The sequence below is a fragment of the Hypomesus nipponensis genome, chromosome 22, assembly GCF_054491055.1.
Source record: "Hypomesus nipponensis isolate SF chromosome 22, ASM5449105v1, whole genome shotgun sequence".
Lineage (NCBI taxonomy): Eukaryota > Metazoa > Chordata > Actinopteri > Osmeriformes > Osmeridae > Hypomesus > Hypomesus nipponensis.
In genome coordinates, this window is record NC_140382.1 from 18304701 (window position 1) to 18320510 (window position 15810).

The window sequence follows — 15810 nt, forward strand, 5'->3', positions numbered from 1 at the left end:
AGATACTTAAGTATAGGCGGTGCAGGACTGCGACCTATAAAGCTTGGAGTTGGCAAAACACCCCGTTTTGCAAAAACATCTAGATCGGGCTGTCAAGGGAGGAGTTGCTTGGTCTATATCAAATAATGCTTGAATAGACTTGATTTTGTTTTGAAGAGATAGCCGACCCAAGGGAGAAAGCTTAGATTCAGAAATTTCCCTTTTCGAGAATGAGGTAGAGGGGGTTTTAGGCCACAATATTTAGGGCGGGCGGTCGAACATCGGTCGTTAGTTCGCAGTCAATTTCTGTCATCAGTGTGATGAGACAGTGAGGAGGACAGAGAGACCTAACAGGACGCGGGACATTTGAGGAGAAGGTGGAACTCCGTGTGATGTGATTGCCCTCATCATCAGCACAGCCAAGCAACTGCAGTTCCCGCCTGTGACGCGTGCACGGTCGTCGTGCAGCAGGAAGACGCGTTCACTACGCTCCTCTCTCCACTCCTCGCGCTCTGGGAAAGGAAATTAAGAACTGAGGACGCTCGAAGTGAACCTTTAAAAAAATAACCACCACCATTTACTATTCGACATCTACGAGGATAAACGACGGTCTTTTGAGATAACTGAAGTCACTCTAAAAGGTAAAATCTTATGAGGAAGACCATGAGAGACAATAGATGTTGTTGACGTGAAACGGGACGGAGAGTCGGGAGCTGTCCACCCCAAAATGGTTCTGAAATTGTCCCCGCTCGAGACGGAAGTGTGATGTAGCCGTGATCCTAGGTGTGCATGCTGAGGGTTCATATGGGGTGATTGCCGATATCGTGTTGGGGAAACGACAAGCAACCCGAGTTAAAACAGGATTGCAGTCAAAAATCGGGTTAACCCCTGCGTGGGAGAATAAATAGATCTAGACTACTCATCCTGCATATTGAACATAACCTCACTAAAACTGCTCTGTTTGAATATGGAGAAAGGAAAGTTTCCGTAGGAACGGGGCGCGGATTATTGGGCTTCAAGCGTTGATAACGAGCCGATCATGAACTAACACCGTTTCGCTCCTCGGGCCTGAGCTACTCCGTAATTTTACACTCCGCAATCCAGGAATCATAATACAGTTATGAAAAACGGATATGCTGCTCGGTCGCTTGATGCATGACTGGAGGAAAGATATGCTTTGATAGGTTTCAGTCTCAGTCTTCTCATTTTAGACTGTTAGGCACTATGTGTTTAATTCAACGCAAACGGGTGGAGCTACAGCTAGCTACACCGACGTCGAACAGGATGAATCTATTGGGTTACGACAGGCTACCTGGCGGTAACCGTCAACGGTCGCCTGTGTAAAAAAAATTGCTTTTTAGCCTACCACTACCTTAAACAACTTCTCCTTGACCTTTTTGTGTCCTTTGCGGCGTGTTGTTTCCGTGCAACTCGCCCGCGTCAACATTAATCTAGATGATGAATCGAGGTTGTAAATTGAGGACGCCACACAGGTGCGCCAAACAGCCCAAGCTCTAAATCACACGTCCCATCAAAACGTATAAGATCACACTGCCCTCTCTATAAAACTTTACTTGTGAGTCAAGGCTGCATTTATCTTACAACTTCTACCAATCATAATAAATGAATCACAATACTAACTTTTATTCAATTCCTCCACCGCAGGTTGTAGCCTACGTGTGCCCTGGACCACGATTCACAGCGGAGAGGGAAGAATAGAAGAGCTTCAACATGAATTTTGTTATGAAAGCTGCGATGGGAGGTGAGTTGATTGACGGCACTGCAGCATTTAGCTGAGGTCATATAGACTCTCAAAGGAACGGGCTGCACAGGCTTACATCCTGCGCAAAAATCGTAGCCCCGGGGGCAATACACTTTCCCTCTTCCAAACACAGAGGGAGAACACTACCATGATTTGTTATTCACGTATTGGTAGACGTATAGGCTGCAATGGTAGCTCGTCTCGTTTGACTGCTCTGTGTATGTGTGTGTGGGGGGGGAGGGGGGGGAGGGGGGGCTGCAGGTTTGAGAAGTGAGAGGGAGGGAGTGTGAGTGTGAGAGAGAGAGAGAGAGAGAGAGAGGGAGGGAGAGAGAGAGAGAGAGAGAGAGAGAGAGAGAGAGAGAGAGAGAGAGGAGAGGAGAGAGAAAGAGAGAGAGAGAGAGAGAGAGAGGGGGGGGGGAGGGGAGAGAGAGAAGGAGGGGGGGAGAGAGAGGGAGGGGGGGAGAGAGAGATAGAGAGAGAGAGAGAGAGAGAGAGAGAGGGAGGGAGAGAGGGAGAGGGAGGGAGGGGGAAGAGAGAGAGAGAGAGAGAGAGAGAGAGAGAGAGAGAGGGAGGGGGGAGAGAGAGGGAGGGAGGGGAGAGAGAGAGTTGAGCCATGGAAGCTTTACTGTAGTCGACTGTTCTCATTGTGATGCGGGTCTAACCACCAACTTCTGCATAGTGGCGTGCTCTCTCCGCGCTATAATTCTTAAACCAACAGCTCGTGTGTGAAGGGCTGCACTAAATCAATGTATACAGAACACTTCATAAAGGTGCAACACTGTGTGACGTTGCTTGTTTTATTCCATAAACATATGCAACATGAAATTTTCCTTTGTTGTAAAAAAAAAAATGTCAACCACTCTCATCCTTAATTGTCTTTCATAAATTCAGACATATCTCTTTTATTCTTTAAGTGATGAATGGCCCCATCTCATACAAAGTCAATTCAGGAATGTAAATATTTGATTATGTCACCCTTCTAATCCCGCACAATCAATTTGTTTAAACTAATCAATCAATTGATTAATCAATCAGCCAATCTAATAACCGGACAAATCGATAACACCTCCACCCACACACATTTTTCTAAATTACTTTGAATCAATTCCCTTCTTACTCTTACTTAAAAAATAATAAAGTGTTATAAAAGTCAGAAATTAACTCAAAGATTGTCACAGAGGAGCTGTAAAGAATGAACGTGTAGCAAATAGACTGGAGAGCGAGAAAGACTGTAGAGGTCGATAAAAGGAAGAGGCAGAAGAAAGGGAAAAAAAAGAGAGAGAGAGACACAGAGAGAGAAAAGATAGATACAAACGGAAGATACTCTGATAGACTCATTGTTGTATTAACAGTGTTCTGTGTTCTTGGTGGAAACCTTGATGTAATTTTTGGCTCTGAGCCCGATTTGATTAGCTGACAGTGAGAGGAAAGGTGTGTCTATGTACCGAATGTGTTTTAAAAGAGATGTGAGTTCGGTTATAAATGTGTGATGTGTGTTTAAAATTATACATGGTTGTGTGCATAAAAGAGAGAGAGTGAGTGAGTGGTTGAGAAAGAGAGGGGGGAACAGAAGGAAGGGAAAGAAACAGCTGCCAAACAAAAGATAGAGAGATAGGGAGGCAGAGAGGGAGAGAGAGATAGGGAGGCAGAGAGTTGGGGAGAGAGAGAGACATAGGGAGGCAAAGAGAGATACGGAGAGAAAGAGAGAGGTAGGGAGGCAGATAGATAGGGAGAGAGAGGGAGAGAGAGAGAAAGGCAGAGAGAGATTGAAAGGCGAAAGAGGATAGAGAGAGAAAGCTATCACCTTCAGCATAATGCTCTGAGATCCCAGTCAGAATGCATATTAACATAAGTTATGACATTTACATCTACATCTTTACCCACTTCCATCTTGCACTCCTACACACATCCACACACACACACACACACCTTGTGATGTGTAAGAAAGGATCTATGCTATAGTGTTCACCGATTGGTGCAGTCGAGGCCTGTAGCTCTGCCTGGTTCCTAATGCCCCTCTCCAGCGAGAGGGCTGGGACAGCGGAGACATTGTGGAAGACACAGAGAAGAACTCTGGATGTGGCTCCAGGGTCTAGCTTCACACACTGTGACTCCTGATCAGGGACGATATGTCAAGACGTGTGTGCCGTGTGCGTTAGTGCGTGTGTGAGAGTCAAAGACGGATTGATAGAGAGCGCGAGTGAGAGAGGGTCAGAGAGAAAGAGAGAGACAGAGAGAGACAGAGAGAGAGAGAGAGAAAATTAGGATTGTGTGAGAGATAGAGTGAAGGAGGGTTTTGATAGAGAGAGAGATGTAAAATGTTATTCTATGAGGAGTAGCAATGTCAGGGTTAAGGGCACAGAAGTGGGGTGGTTGGCAAGCCACCAACTAAACTCAGAACAGCTTCTGCTACTATGCTAACCTATATACACGCATCCATTGCATTTTAGGGGTCAAGGTTAACTAGGGGTCAAAGCAGATGCTCTTTAAGCAGAAGGCTAACGCTAATGCAAATGAGGCCCGGCACTGTGACACCATTGGTGGATTCTGAAGGTTCCTTTTGCGTGATTGGTCGGGTGTCATCCCTTTTCCTGCCAGGCCATATCTCTATGCCGCAAATCAAATTCCATTCATCACCGTGGTGACCTTGAGGTTCCACTGGGGCCCGGCGCACAGACTATAAATAATGTAGCTACACGGCCCCGTCCTCGTCCCAATGTCACGACTGGAGAGCATAAGGAGAGAGGGGGGAGGGGGGGGGTGCTGGAGGAGAGAGAGAGAGAGGGGGGGTGCTGGAGGAGAGAGAGAGAGGGGGGGGGGTGCTGGAGGAGAGAGAGGTGGGGGGTGCTGGAGGAGAGAGAGAGAGAGGGGGGGGTGCTGGAGGAGAGAGAGAGAGGAGGGGGTGCTGGAGGAGAGAGAGAGAGAGAGGGGGGGGGTGCTGGAGGAGAGAGAGAGAGGAGGGGGTGCTGGAGGAGAGAGAGAGGGGGTTGTGTGAGACTGAAGGTTGCCATAGATTGTGGGGGATGGAGAAGAAGAAGAGAGAGAATAAAAGAGAAACAGGCAAGAGAGCGGAATATTTCTTAACCCCCCCCCCCCCCCCCCCCCCCCCCCATGATGATGGCGAGGTTACACGCTCTCATAAAGCTACTTAATCCATTCGCTTCGCTGAGCCACATCAAAGACACGGTGGTGTTGGAGGGGCGGAAGTTTATTCTCCAGCTACAGATCGAGTTCCAGATTACGTATCCTAAACTCTTTGCCCCCGATGGAAAGGCTGAGATAACTCATCTGGGTTCAGCGGTGCTGTCATCTGGGAGACATCACCCTTTAATACTCTAATTATCATCATGATACCCTAAATACTAACATGAAATCCCTTCACAGTGACTTATTACTCCCAAATTCTCACTATTATCACCCCCGAATACCCCTCAATATTAATCCAGAATAACATAACTGCACCTATCACTCATTACTCCCACACATGACACACCCGACAAACATAAAAAATCTAAAATACTCTCCAAAAAGTAAAGTCACTCACGAACATAGGACAACCACACTAACAGACCAACGTATTTGTAAAGAACATTTCCCTTTGAACGCCCCAAATAAGAGTATAAAATATACTCTTATTTGCTACCTCTCAGTCTGCCAGGTTACGTAAGAGGCAGAGTGGGGAGCAATGGAGCAGAATGCAAACAGTGAAACCATCACTACACGCTACAGAGCACAAGACTGAGGGGTGGCCCTGGGCCCCATCCCACACCAAATCCTACACGCTTAACCCCATGTAGAAATTGCCTGCTGAAGGTTTTCTTGCAGAACTCGAGTGATCCTAAACCAAACCACATCATCTTGTTGTCAAGTGTAGATTTAAATGTTTTAATTTAATGTGATTTAATGTGTAATTAAATGTAATAAATGTTTATGAATAAATATATAAAAATAAATACATGTATTTTTTTTATTAAATTCATAGAAAATCTGTGAATGAATCATTCATTGAAATTGATTGAAATTGTAGGTAAATCGGCTCACACCTAACCACATTTTTATAACTTCCAAGACAAAAAATATATAAATAAAATCCCAGAACCAGCCAGTACTGGAAAAAGAGGATTATACTTGAGGTTCTTTACTCCATGGGAGCCTGTGGTGACCTGACTGAAGTAAGGAGGAAGGCAGCTACACATATGTTCAGATTGGGACTGGGCCTGCAGAGAATTACAGGAAGAGGCGAAAAGGAAGAAAGTAGCTAACACCTGTGTTTGGATTGGGACTGGGTCCCGCGGAGAGCTACCCACTGGAGAGGGAGGATTAGAAGGGACCCACACCTGTGATGAGACAGGTGGCAGGGAGAGGCAGGTCGTAACCTGGATACAGGATACCGTGACTCATGAGAACACACACACACACACACAGAGAGATATCTCTGCAACGTCAGCTCCATGCCCAGACAAACCAAGAAACCGCCAACCGGCCTCGATCTCTCCCTCTCTCTAATTGCCTCTCACTCTCCCTCTCTCTCTCTCTCGTTCCTCTCCATCTCCCTCTCTCTATCTCTCTCTCTCGTTCCTCTCCATCTCCATCTCCATCTCTCTCTCTCTCTCTCTCTCTCTCTCACACACACTCCCCTTCTCCCTCTCTCTCACAAATTCCTCCTGTCATCCTGTGCACCCCCCCTCCTCCAAATCCCCTTCCCTGATATGAAAATACGTTTTTTCTTGTCTCTGTTGCCCCCGTTTTCATCTCTTAGCTCCCTCTGCCTATTCTCTCTTATTCTATCTGACAGTCCATCTCGCTCTCTCCATCTCGCTCTCCCTCCTCCAATCCCTCCGTGTCTCTGTGTTCGTCTCACCCACTCGTGTTTTTGCTGCAGTTTTTTTTTTTTTTTATGCTGATGAGACAAAAAGACTCACCACGCTAACAACATCACCAGGGGCTCCTCAATACCTCTCTCTTTTCTTCTCTCTTCTTCTCTCTTTTTCTCTCCTTCTACCGCTCCCTCTCTTTATCTTTATCTCTTTATCTCACGCTCTGTATCTTTCTCCTCTATCTTTGCTGATCGCCTCTGTCTTTTTCTTCCCCTCCGTCCATCCTTCCCCTTCTGCGTAGGGAAGCACTCGTGCAGTCCAAAGGCCATCCCTCATCCTTCCCAGCCCCCCTCCCTCTTTCCCTCCGCCTCTCCCTTTATTACCCTTCACTCCATCTCCCTCCACCCTCACACAGCCATAGGTTTGAGGTTGGACATCTCTTCCCCCTCCTTCTTCTTCTCCCCCTCCTCTCCCTCTCCCTCGCAGTGTCTCTCATCCCTCCCTGCATCCCTCACTCCCCCCCCTCTCTCTGAGTGGGGCAGTCATGCACTCATGCCTGTGTTAGACCATCCTCCTCCCTCTAACTGGCCTGCAAACTAGACAGCGCTCAGCTTTTGTGAGGTTGTGTGCGAGATTTTATCCCGCAGTCTGCCCAACGACAAAAAAACCCCACCTAAGACTGGAATCCTCTCTCTCTTCCATTCCTCTGTCTCCTCTGTCCTCCCTCCTTCTGTTCGTCCTTGTACAAGTTATTCCAGGCAGAACGAGGCATGCAGACGTGTAATAGTATGTGCCAACAATTTCAGATCAGGCCTACAACTACCTCCTTTGCTAAGGTCTGACAGCTGACAATCTGTTTCCTCATTCTGCTGAATGCACCCTCTACCTATTACAGTCCCTGACTTCTGTCCATCTTTCTGTACATCTCTTAATCTCTGTCATGTGTCCGTCTCTTTCTGTCTGTCATGTGTCCGTCTCTTTCTGTCTGTCATGTGTCCGTCTCTTTCTGTCTGTCATGTGTCCGTCTCTTTCTGTCTGTCATGTGTCCGTCTCTTTCTCTCTGTCATGTGTCCGTCTCTTTCTGTCTGTCATGTGTCCGTCTCTTTCTCTCTGTCATGTGTCCGTCTCTTTCTCTCTGTCATGTGTCCGTCTCTTTCTCTCTGTCATGTGTCCGTCTCTTTCTCTCTGTCATGTGTCCGTCTCTTTCTCTCTGTCATGTGTCCGTCTCTTTCTCTCTGTCATGTGTCCGTCTCTTTCTCTCTGTCATGTGTCCGTCTCTTTCTCTCTGTCATGTGTCCGTCTCTTTCTCTCTGTCATGTGTCCGTCTCTCTCACCACGTCAAGACTCCAAGTTCACTTTCTTCTTCTTCCTAACACCTGTCCGTCTGTCTCTCTCTGTGCAGGTGGCCCCCCTGACGTGGGCAAGATGCTGGGAGGGGAGGAGAAGGAGGCGGACCCTGACGCAGAGAAGAAGGAGGAAGAGAGACAGGAGGCGCTTAGACAGCAGGAGGAGGAGAGGAAGGAAAAGTACGCCAAGATGGAGCTTGAGAGGGAAGGGATGAGGCAAGGCATCAGGGACAAGGTAAAAAAGCACGCAAACAACAACAATGTGGTAAACACAGAAGCAGCGTGAGCAATAAAATATATATATTTTTTAATTTAAGTTAAGTAGCAGTATATTTCAAAACATCTTCTAGGGCGGTTGAGCAGATTTATTGCCGATGTTCAGTCGACATTTCAGATAGAAAGTCTTTACAGTGAGGATTTAATAACTTAACACGTTTCAAGGCTAAATGTCGTTATTAAACCCTTGAAAACACGTGTCCCAGCTAAATACTTCTGCAGTGTGAACAAGCCTCTCCGCTCCACACACGCTCCCCACCCCCCACATCCTCTGCAGGGGTAGCAGAAGCCTGTAGTACTACGTGCTTCAAACACAAACCCTTTCTTGGCTTCCTTCCAACATCGACTCTGGTTCCTCTCCCTTTGTAGCGATTTTCTTTTACTTTTTCCGTGTGGACGACTTTATTTCAAACACAGCTATTTATACACACAACTCTGGGCTACAAACAACTGAACACACAAAAAGGAGAAACTATTAATCTGAACCCAGGTGCGCTGCTCTGCTCAGGTCAAAGGAAACACTACGTTTCCCAGACTGCATTGCGGGTGGACTTTGCCCCTCAGGTACTCTACGTGGCATGGGGCTGCAGCAGCCCGGTTGCTACGGTAGCAGAGCGGTGGTTGCTATGAAACCGGCACTCTGTGTGGATAAGAGAGGAGAAGCAGCTGGGGAATACAGGCCTGGTTTGAATTCTCAGGAAACACACCATCCTCTCATCCTCTTCTCCCTGGCAAAAGCACTAATCTGGCACTGTAGAGGCAGTAGGAGCCAGTCTATGGGGTAAACCAGTGCTCTGAAAATAAATCCTGAACGACAGAATCAAAATCAGAGAGGCAGAGGTTGGCACATCATTTGCTACACTATGACGTTTCTCGTCAGAAAAATCTTTTTTTTTCTTCGTTCCATAAAAGCTTCGAGCTACCCATTCCCTAACCTTCCATCTCTCTATTCTTCCTCTAAAATCAGAATTCCGTTCATCTGTTCATTCTATCCTTCTGTTCATTCCCCTTTCTCCAGTCCGCTTCCTGTTACTCCCGCATACTCAACCACAGATTTCTTCCTGTCTCTCCACTTCTGCCGTCTCTCTACACCCCCACCTCCCACCCCCACCTTGCTGCACTGAGGTGAATTTCCTCTCTGTGGCTGTCATCGTGGCTCCATTACCACCTGACATGAGACTTCCACGGCTGCTTTCTCAATCACAGCATCGCATGCCCCGCTTTTTAGGAGGAAGATGAAAAAATATCTTTGTTGTGGCCCAAAAATACCTGAAAGGATGCGGAGGCGCTTGCAAAATGTCTGTGCATCAATACGTCAACAGAAAGTGCGTCCTTCAGATGGAGAAGCAGAAGGGGGTTCAGATAGAGGAGGGACACAGTGAGTTAGAAATAGAGATATGAAAAGATATAGAGAGAGATGTAAGAAGAAATAGGGAGGAAGCATTGGGAAAACCTAAAAAACAACCACAGAACCATAAATATTAAGAACAGTTTTTGTGATAAGTCTGATTCGCGTTCTAAACCTCAACTGTGACACGTGCGTGGCTCACACTTACACCTATAATAAATACTTACCTGAAGAAAGTCTTAACTATTGTTGAGAATGTCAGGGCAATGTGATCTTGTTATTTATATATGTTGATTTTACATTTATATTCTAGTAAAGTAAAGCTAATTATAGTAAAGCATCCTTGGGTGTGAGAAAAGTGCTATACAAATTAAAGTTATTATTATTAACGCTCGAACACTGACCCTACTCTTTGGCCCTCGATCATAGCTCGCTTTGCCATGAGTAACAGGATGTGGCAGATTTTATAGGCTACATAACTACAACCTCTGTTTCTTTCACATAGCATTCATCTTGTTCGTATCGCTTTGGTAAAATGTATCAAAAGTAATAAATGTATTGTGTTGTTTGTATCGCTTTGGTTAAATGAACAAAATGTAAAAAAAAAAAAAAAAAAAAAAAGGTTTTACACATTCGTCGTGTCCTCCGTCTCTCCCGACAGTACGGCATTAAGAAGCGCGAGGTGGTGACCGAGGAGGCGGCCGTAGAGGAGGCCTCCGAGGGCAGCTTGACCCGCCCCAAGAAAGCTGTACCCGCCGGCTGCGGAGACGAAGAAGAAGAGGAGGAGAGCATCATGGATACAGTCATGAAGTACCTCCCGGGCCCCCTTCAAGACATGTTGAAGAAGTAGCCGAGCTAGGCTAACGCTAGGCTAGACTAACGTTGGGCTAGGCTAGGCTAACATTGAGTTAGGCTAGGCTAGGCTGACGCGAGGCTAGGCTTATACAAACGTGACCTAGTGACCTTGGGAGGGCGCTAACGCTAACCTGTGGCACGGTGAAGCTAGAGTGTTTAATCCTTCTAGTCAAGAAGTTTTAGATTACGTTTTTGTCCCTCTGCAATGAGGCAGAGAAAAGATTAGCACCCCCTTGAAAAATAACCTCCACCACCAAAACACCTAATTCAAGGCATCACTCCTTTGATTTGTAAATATTCTGGAGGTGGGGGAGGGGCAGGTAGAAAAATGAGAAAAACTAGAATAAATAATCATTTAATCGTGTTGTCTGTCTTAACAATATCTGAGAAGAATAACTTGATAAGCCATATTTTATCTCCAAGGATCTTTGAGGAGTTCTCATATTCTTTACAATAAGGCTACATGTTTGTTGTCGTTTTCTTTGTCTATGATATTTATGTGAAAATCTTTTGCACACATGTAAAATGTGTAGTCTAAACACACACATGTACACACACGTACACACACATACATATACACACCACACACACACATACACACACACACACACACACATACTGTGTCAGAGCCCATGTTCTATCGTTAATGTCACCAAACTACCATGACGTAGGTCTAAAACAACATTTTATATTCCAATTCTGTGTACTTTCTGATGTCTGCATGATATTTGTCTAGTCCTGTCTGTTGTGAATACGTTCAATAACCCTTTCTTCTCTTAGTCACGCAAAAATTATAAGGCAATAATTCTGATTTTGAATGTGGTTCCACTATCATGGGTATGATGTAATCATAATAATGACAACGGCAATGAAAACTGTGTTGTGTGCATTAAGGAATTTAATTTACAGGCTGCAGGGAGGGGGAGTCATATTATTGTGGCACACTTGTATACAGCTAGTATACAGTTTGAAAAACTTCATGCTTCCATCGATGAACCGGAATATTGTAAAAATCTTATTTAACAATTTGCAGAAAAAGTAAACAATAATTATTTAAAAGATACTTCATCAAAAACAGTGTTGACCCAACAGCTAAATTTTCCATCGTATAAAGAGAGAAAGAGAGAAATTATGAGTTTCTTTTTCCAATCCTTGGACTGAAAATAGCTGTTGTTTTGACCACCAATTTTGCTAGCTTAGCTAAATAAAACTAAAAATTCTAATATAAACAAAAATAACCGTTAAAGAAGAGAATACTATGCTTGATAATTCTGTAACTCATTGACTGGTTGGTTAGTTGTGAGAATGTTGTGTTGGTTTTTACCAGAATGGAATGCTGATATAAGCAATAAAGGACCACCCTGTATGTTCTGCTTGAAAATAAAATTAAACAACTCGTTCACTGAAAGTAATGTTTGTCATCTTTCGTTTCCAATGGATCTCCACCCCCTGTAATATGTAAAACCGTTGTTTGAGAGAAACACATAAAGAGATTGATAGAAAGGGAGTGAAAGAGGAGGAGGGAGTTAAGCTTGTTGTTCGGCACTCTGATATTATCCAGACAGGAAAGCCATGTTCAGACTGCATTTTTGTGTAATTGCCATATCAGTATTACAACCTGTCTTGGTAGGGTATCCCTTGTGATAGATGCGTACTTTAATACAGCCTCATCCAAAATGATCTAAATTATTATTTTCAAATCCACCAAATGACATTCTCAAAATATTTTCATGCAAAAGTTTGTTAGCATTGTTAGCAATGCTATTGGATGTGCTTTTTTTACATTTCGTTTTGTTTGTGTTAAGAAAAACAGATGTGTCCTCTAGGGTATAAATGGTACTTAATTTGACCTACTAGCTGATTCAGCATCTTCTGCAGACTTATAACCTAAATACCTGACAAAATACCTGGCATGCCTGCCTGACTGGCTGGCTGGCTGGCTGGTTTGTTGACTGATCTAAGATGGCTGGCTGATTGGATCATGGGTATTCTGACTGGCTGACATTGGTGCAAGCCCTCTGATTGTCCACTGGACGTCAGTATGCCTGTAGTTTGACTTACAGTTTTTTATAATTTGTTTGAGCACAAATTTGAAAACAGGGCTCACTTTGTCAAACACAACACACAATTCACACAACACAGACAAGTAGCAGAACACCTTCAATCTTTTGTAAAATGAAACACTTAGTTCAAAACTATACAATCATGTATAAAAAAAACAATTTCTGTCACTGTATGCCACACACATGGTTCATACAATTGGACTCTGTTTGAATCTGTTACACGCTGTAGTGAAACATTTTAAACCCTTTTACAGTAACTATTCTTTTGTAATGATATAACTTGCATGATTTTGTCAGAGATATTGTTCCAGTAGAGTATGTACAAGTACATGAATATGTTGACCAAACACAACACACAAGACTAGTACTGCACACTGCTGAAAATATTTACTGTATTTCTCCACATTGTCTACGTAAAGGTTGCGTTTTGCGCAGAAAATCAGAACATATTTCAAATTGAAAACTGCTACTCTGAGCCCTATCCGTCTTCTCTGGCTTCTGATCTATGGGTTTCTCCTTCTAAACTTTGGCAAGACCCCTATTCTTCTCCCCAGATGAACATAGATATGACGGCTTTGTGTTTGAGTTACTTCGGTTTTGAGTGTTCCCAGATGTTAACCCTTGGCAAATTAACTCTTGTCTGTACTAGAGATACAAGCACACATAACAGTCTCATATAATGCTGACTCACCCTGGCCCCCCTTTCTCCTTCGAGAACATTCTCTTTACTCTGGCATCATTTCTGCTGTTGTCCTCTCCTCAACCTTCAAAACCCCTGCTACCACATTTCTTACTTGAGACTAGTTCAGGACATCCTGCTGTGCAGATACCACAGCCCAAACCTATGCCTTTCTCCTGAGTACCCCACATGCTTGCCTACCTGCCTATAGTCAATAAACCACAACAGAATCAAAATAAACTGGATTTTATAATTAGGGATGAAATTGTGTGTGTGTAACTGTGCTAACAGGAGTACAACAGTTGTGTAGGTTATGGGTGATGACTCATGTCTTATTGTGACCTATATTATTATTGACCATAGTATAATTCTAAAATTATTACATTATTAATTAAATATGACTAAATATATAATAACTGAATGTCAGGTTTTTTCTTCTGTTGATTACCGTAGAGTCTATGATGATAAAAAAAAACTAACAAGCTTTCCCAGTATGTGAAATTATTCTTTTTTTGCAACTCAATAAAAAGATGTTTTACAAATGATGGTGTTTGCCACATGTTGAACTATCAGAGTACGGAACTCTCAAAGATTTTCAAGAATGAGAATCAGTAACTTAATCTCCCCAGATCACATTTGTTAGAGTACTTCCTGCTTCCTTGTAATAATCGGTTCCTGTTCCTGCTCACTGATTAATAAGTAACACAGCAACTGATGAAAGTTCCTTTGTATAACAAAAGGAGGAAGTTCTACCTGAAGATCTGAATTGTGAAAAAGATTCTGTTTTTTTAAGATAATTGAATTGTTAAAATTTTATCTGTATATTTGATCTGCAAGTCATTCATGAGCAGAAAAAATCATCAAAGACAGGATGTCATCCTGTATTTTTTTAATAATCACAAGTCTTTAATGTTTTACAAATATGAACCGACTTATTGAAAGTACACCAACATATCAGGTCAGAAAAGTGTGGCTACTTATTTTTTTTCAATCCTGTAAAAAAGGATAGCCGTTATGAGGAAAATATATTGGGCTGTGCCACGCCCAATAATGTATCAGTGTAGTGTGATTTTGTGTTGGATTGTCTTGTTAATTATATAAATGGCTTCTTGAACTAACGAGCCACTCCGTCTGTTCGCTGATTGGCCGGTTAAAAATTAACCTGCAAAATCTGACTTACTATTGAATGGCCAGACTCAGAGCCATAGAAAAATGGCTCATGCCAGACCGAGTACAGACGCAAAATCAAAATTGAGCGGAAGTACGTAGGATGGCAGAGCCAGGCTAAGGCCATGCAATATCCCAACGAGAATCGACTGGTTACATTCCCAAAACTCCAAACTATCTAACCATGTTGAGAAGTTTGTTCAAAAAAATGAATTATATCCATACATAGCCACGATATTGTTGCTTCATTCTGCCTTTTCCAATTCAATTTTTGCAGTCTCTCACGCACTTATAGGAGGAGATGTGCTTTGAGTATTTAGAATTGGAGAGTGTCAAAATAGGCCTAGGCCTCTTGGCCTCTTCAGGTCTCTGTTTTCAAAACAAAATCTAGGCGGAAATAGAAATGTTCACTTTCCTTGTGTTCAAGCTTCTATTACTCAACACCAGTAGGACTGACAGGGGTCCTGACAACAGGAGAAATAACTTCGGAGTGTCAGATTATTTACATGCATGTACTCCAACTGGTTCAAGAACAACTTTCAATTTACTTTGGGTATGCTGTTTAGGCGTTTTCAGGCAAATTTAACAGGATTCGGAAGAGGCTAGACCACATGCTGTATGAAGGCCGGCTGGTAATACAGATGGATCAAAACATAACAACTGTGGAGTTTTAATGGGATTATTCAAATTAGAAACCTGTTGTCTAAGAGGAATTATTGAACACACCACAGTGTTCAGTGTTTCCTGGACAGGAATGTTGTTTTCCTGCATACTTGGCACATGAAGCTGGCTTTTAACCTTACTGGAATTAAATGGCATCCTTCATTCTTTCCCTATCAAGGAAGCACAATGGCAAAATACATGATCTACTTACAATTTTTTTAACTGATTGTTTTTTGTTGTTGAGATAATTGAATTGTTAATATTTAAACCAAACCCATATATAAAGTAGAAGTGGGAGAAATTAAATTGTGTAGGACAATGCAACTGGTGGAAAATAAGGGCTTTGGGAATCCTGTTGTTGGAGGCTTAGCATATGAGAAGAGGGGTAAGACACCCAGTCTTACAGTGTTGAATCTAATATACAAATGCTACCATTTGTTTCCTGGTTTCATTCATCACTGTCATAACCCCTTTTTTTTGAGTTTCATGGAATCTGGAGGTGCCACATATTTGCATGTATATAAAACGGGCAGTTGTGACAGAGATGTTTCACAGAAGCCAACCCAACCGATCTTCATATCTACAACTGGTGGTAGCTATACAAAAAGACTTACTATGCTTCTAAGAACAAAGTGTTGCAGTATGATTTCTTAAAGAAATTCTCAAATGTTAATGTTTTATAATATAATTTGCAACAGTTTTAGTCAATTTAAACATTATCTATAAACCTAAAAACCTGCATCAATGATAACTTTAATAATATAGCGGCAAGCAGCGATGCAGGTTCCTCCGCAAAATGGGAAAATATTATGAAATGTATATTGTTGAAAATGTAAATTGCCGCTTTGGGACAAA

General features: G+C 43.2%; 1 protein-coding gene across 1 annotated transcript; it reads left to right on the forward strand.

Moving 5' to 3' along the window:
* The first annotated feature begins 223 nt into the window (after window positions 1-223).
* cplx2a (complexin 2a) lies at window positions 224-11780 on the forward strand. Its single transcript, XM_084687263.1, has 4 exons — window positions 224-620; window positions 1645-1741; window positions 7961-8139; window positions 10190-11780. The coding sequence occupies exons 2-4, from the start codon at window positions 1711-1713 to the stop codon at window positions 10376-10378; spliced, it is 399 nt and encodes a 132-aa protein (XP_084543389.1). The 5' UTR covers window positions 224-620; window positions 1645-1710; the 3' UTR covers window positions 10379-11780.
* Window positions 11781-15810: the final 4030 nt, after the last annotated feature.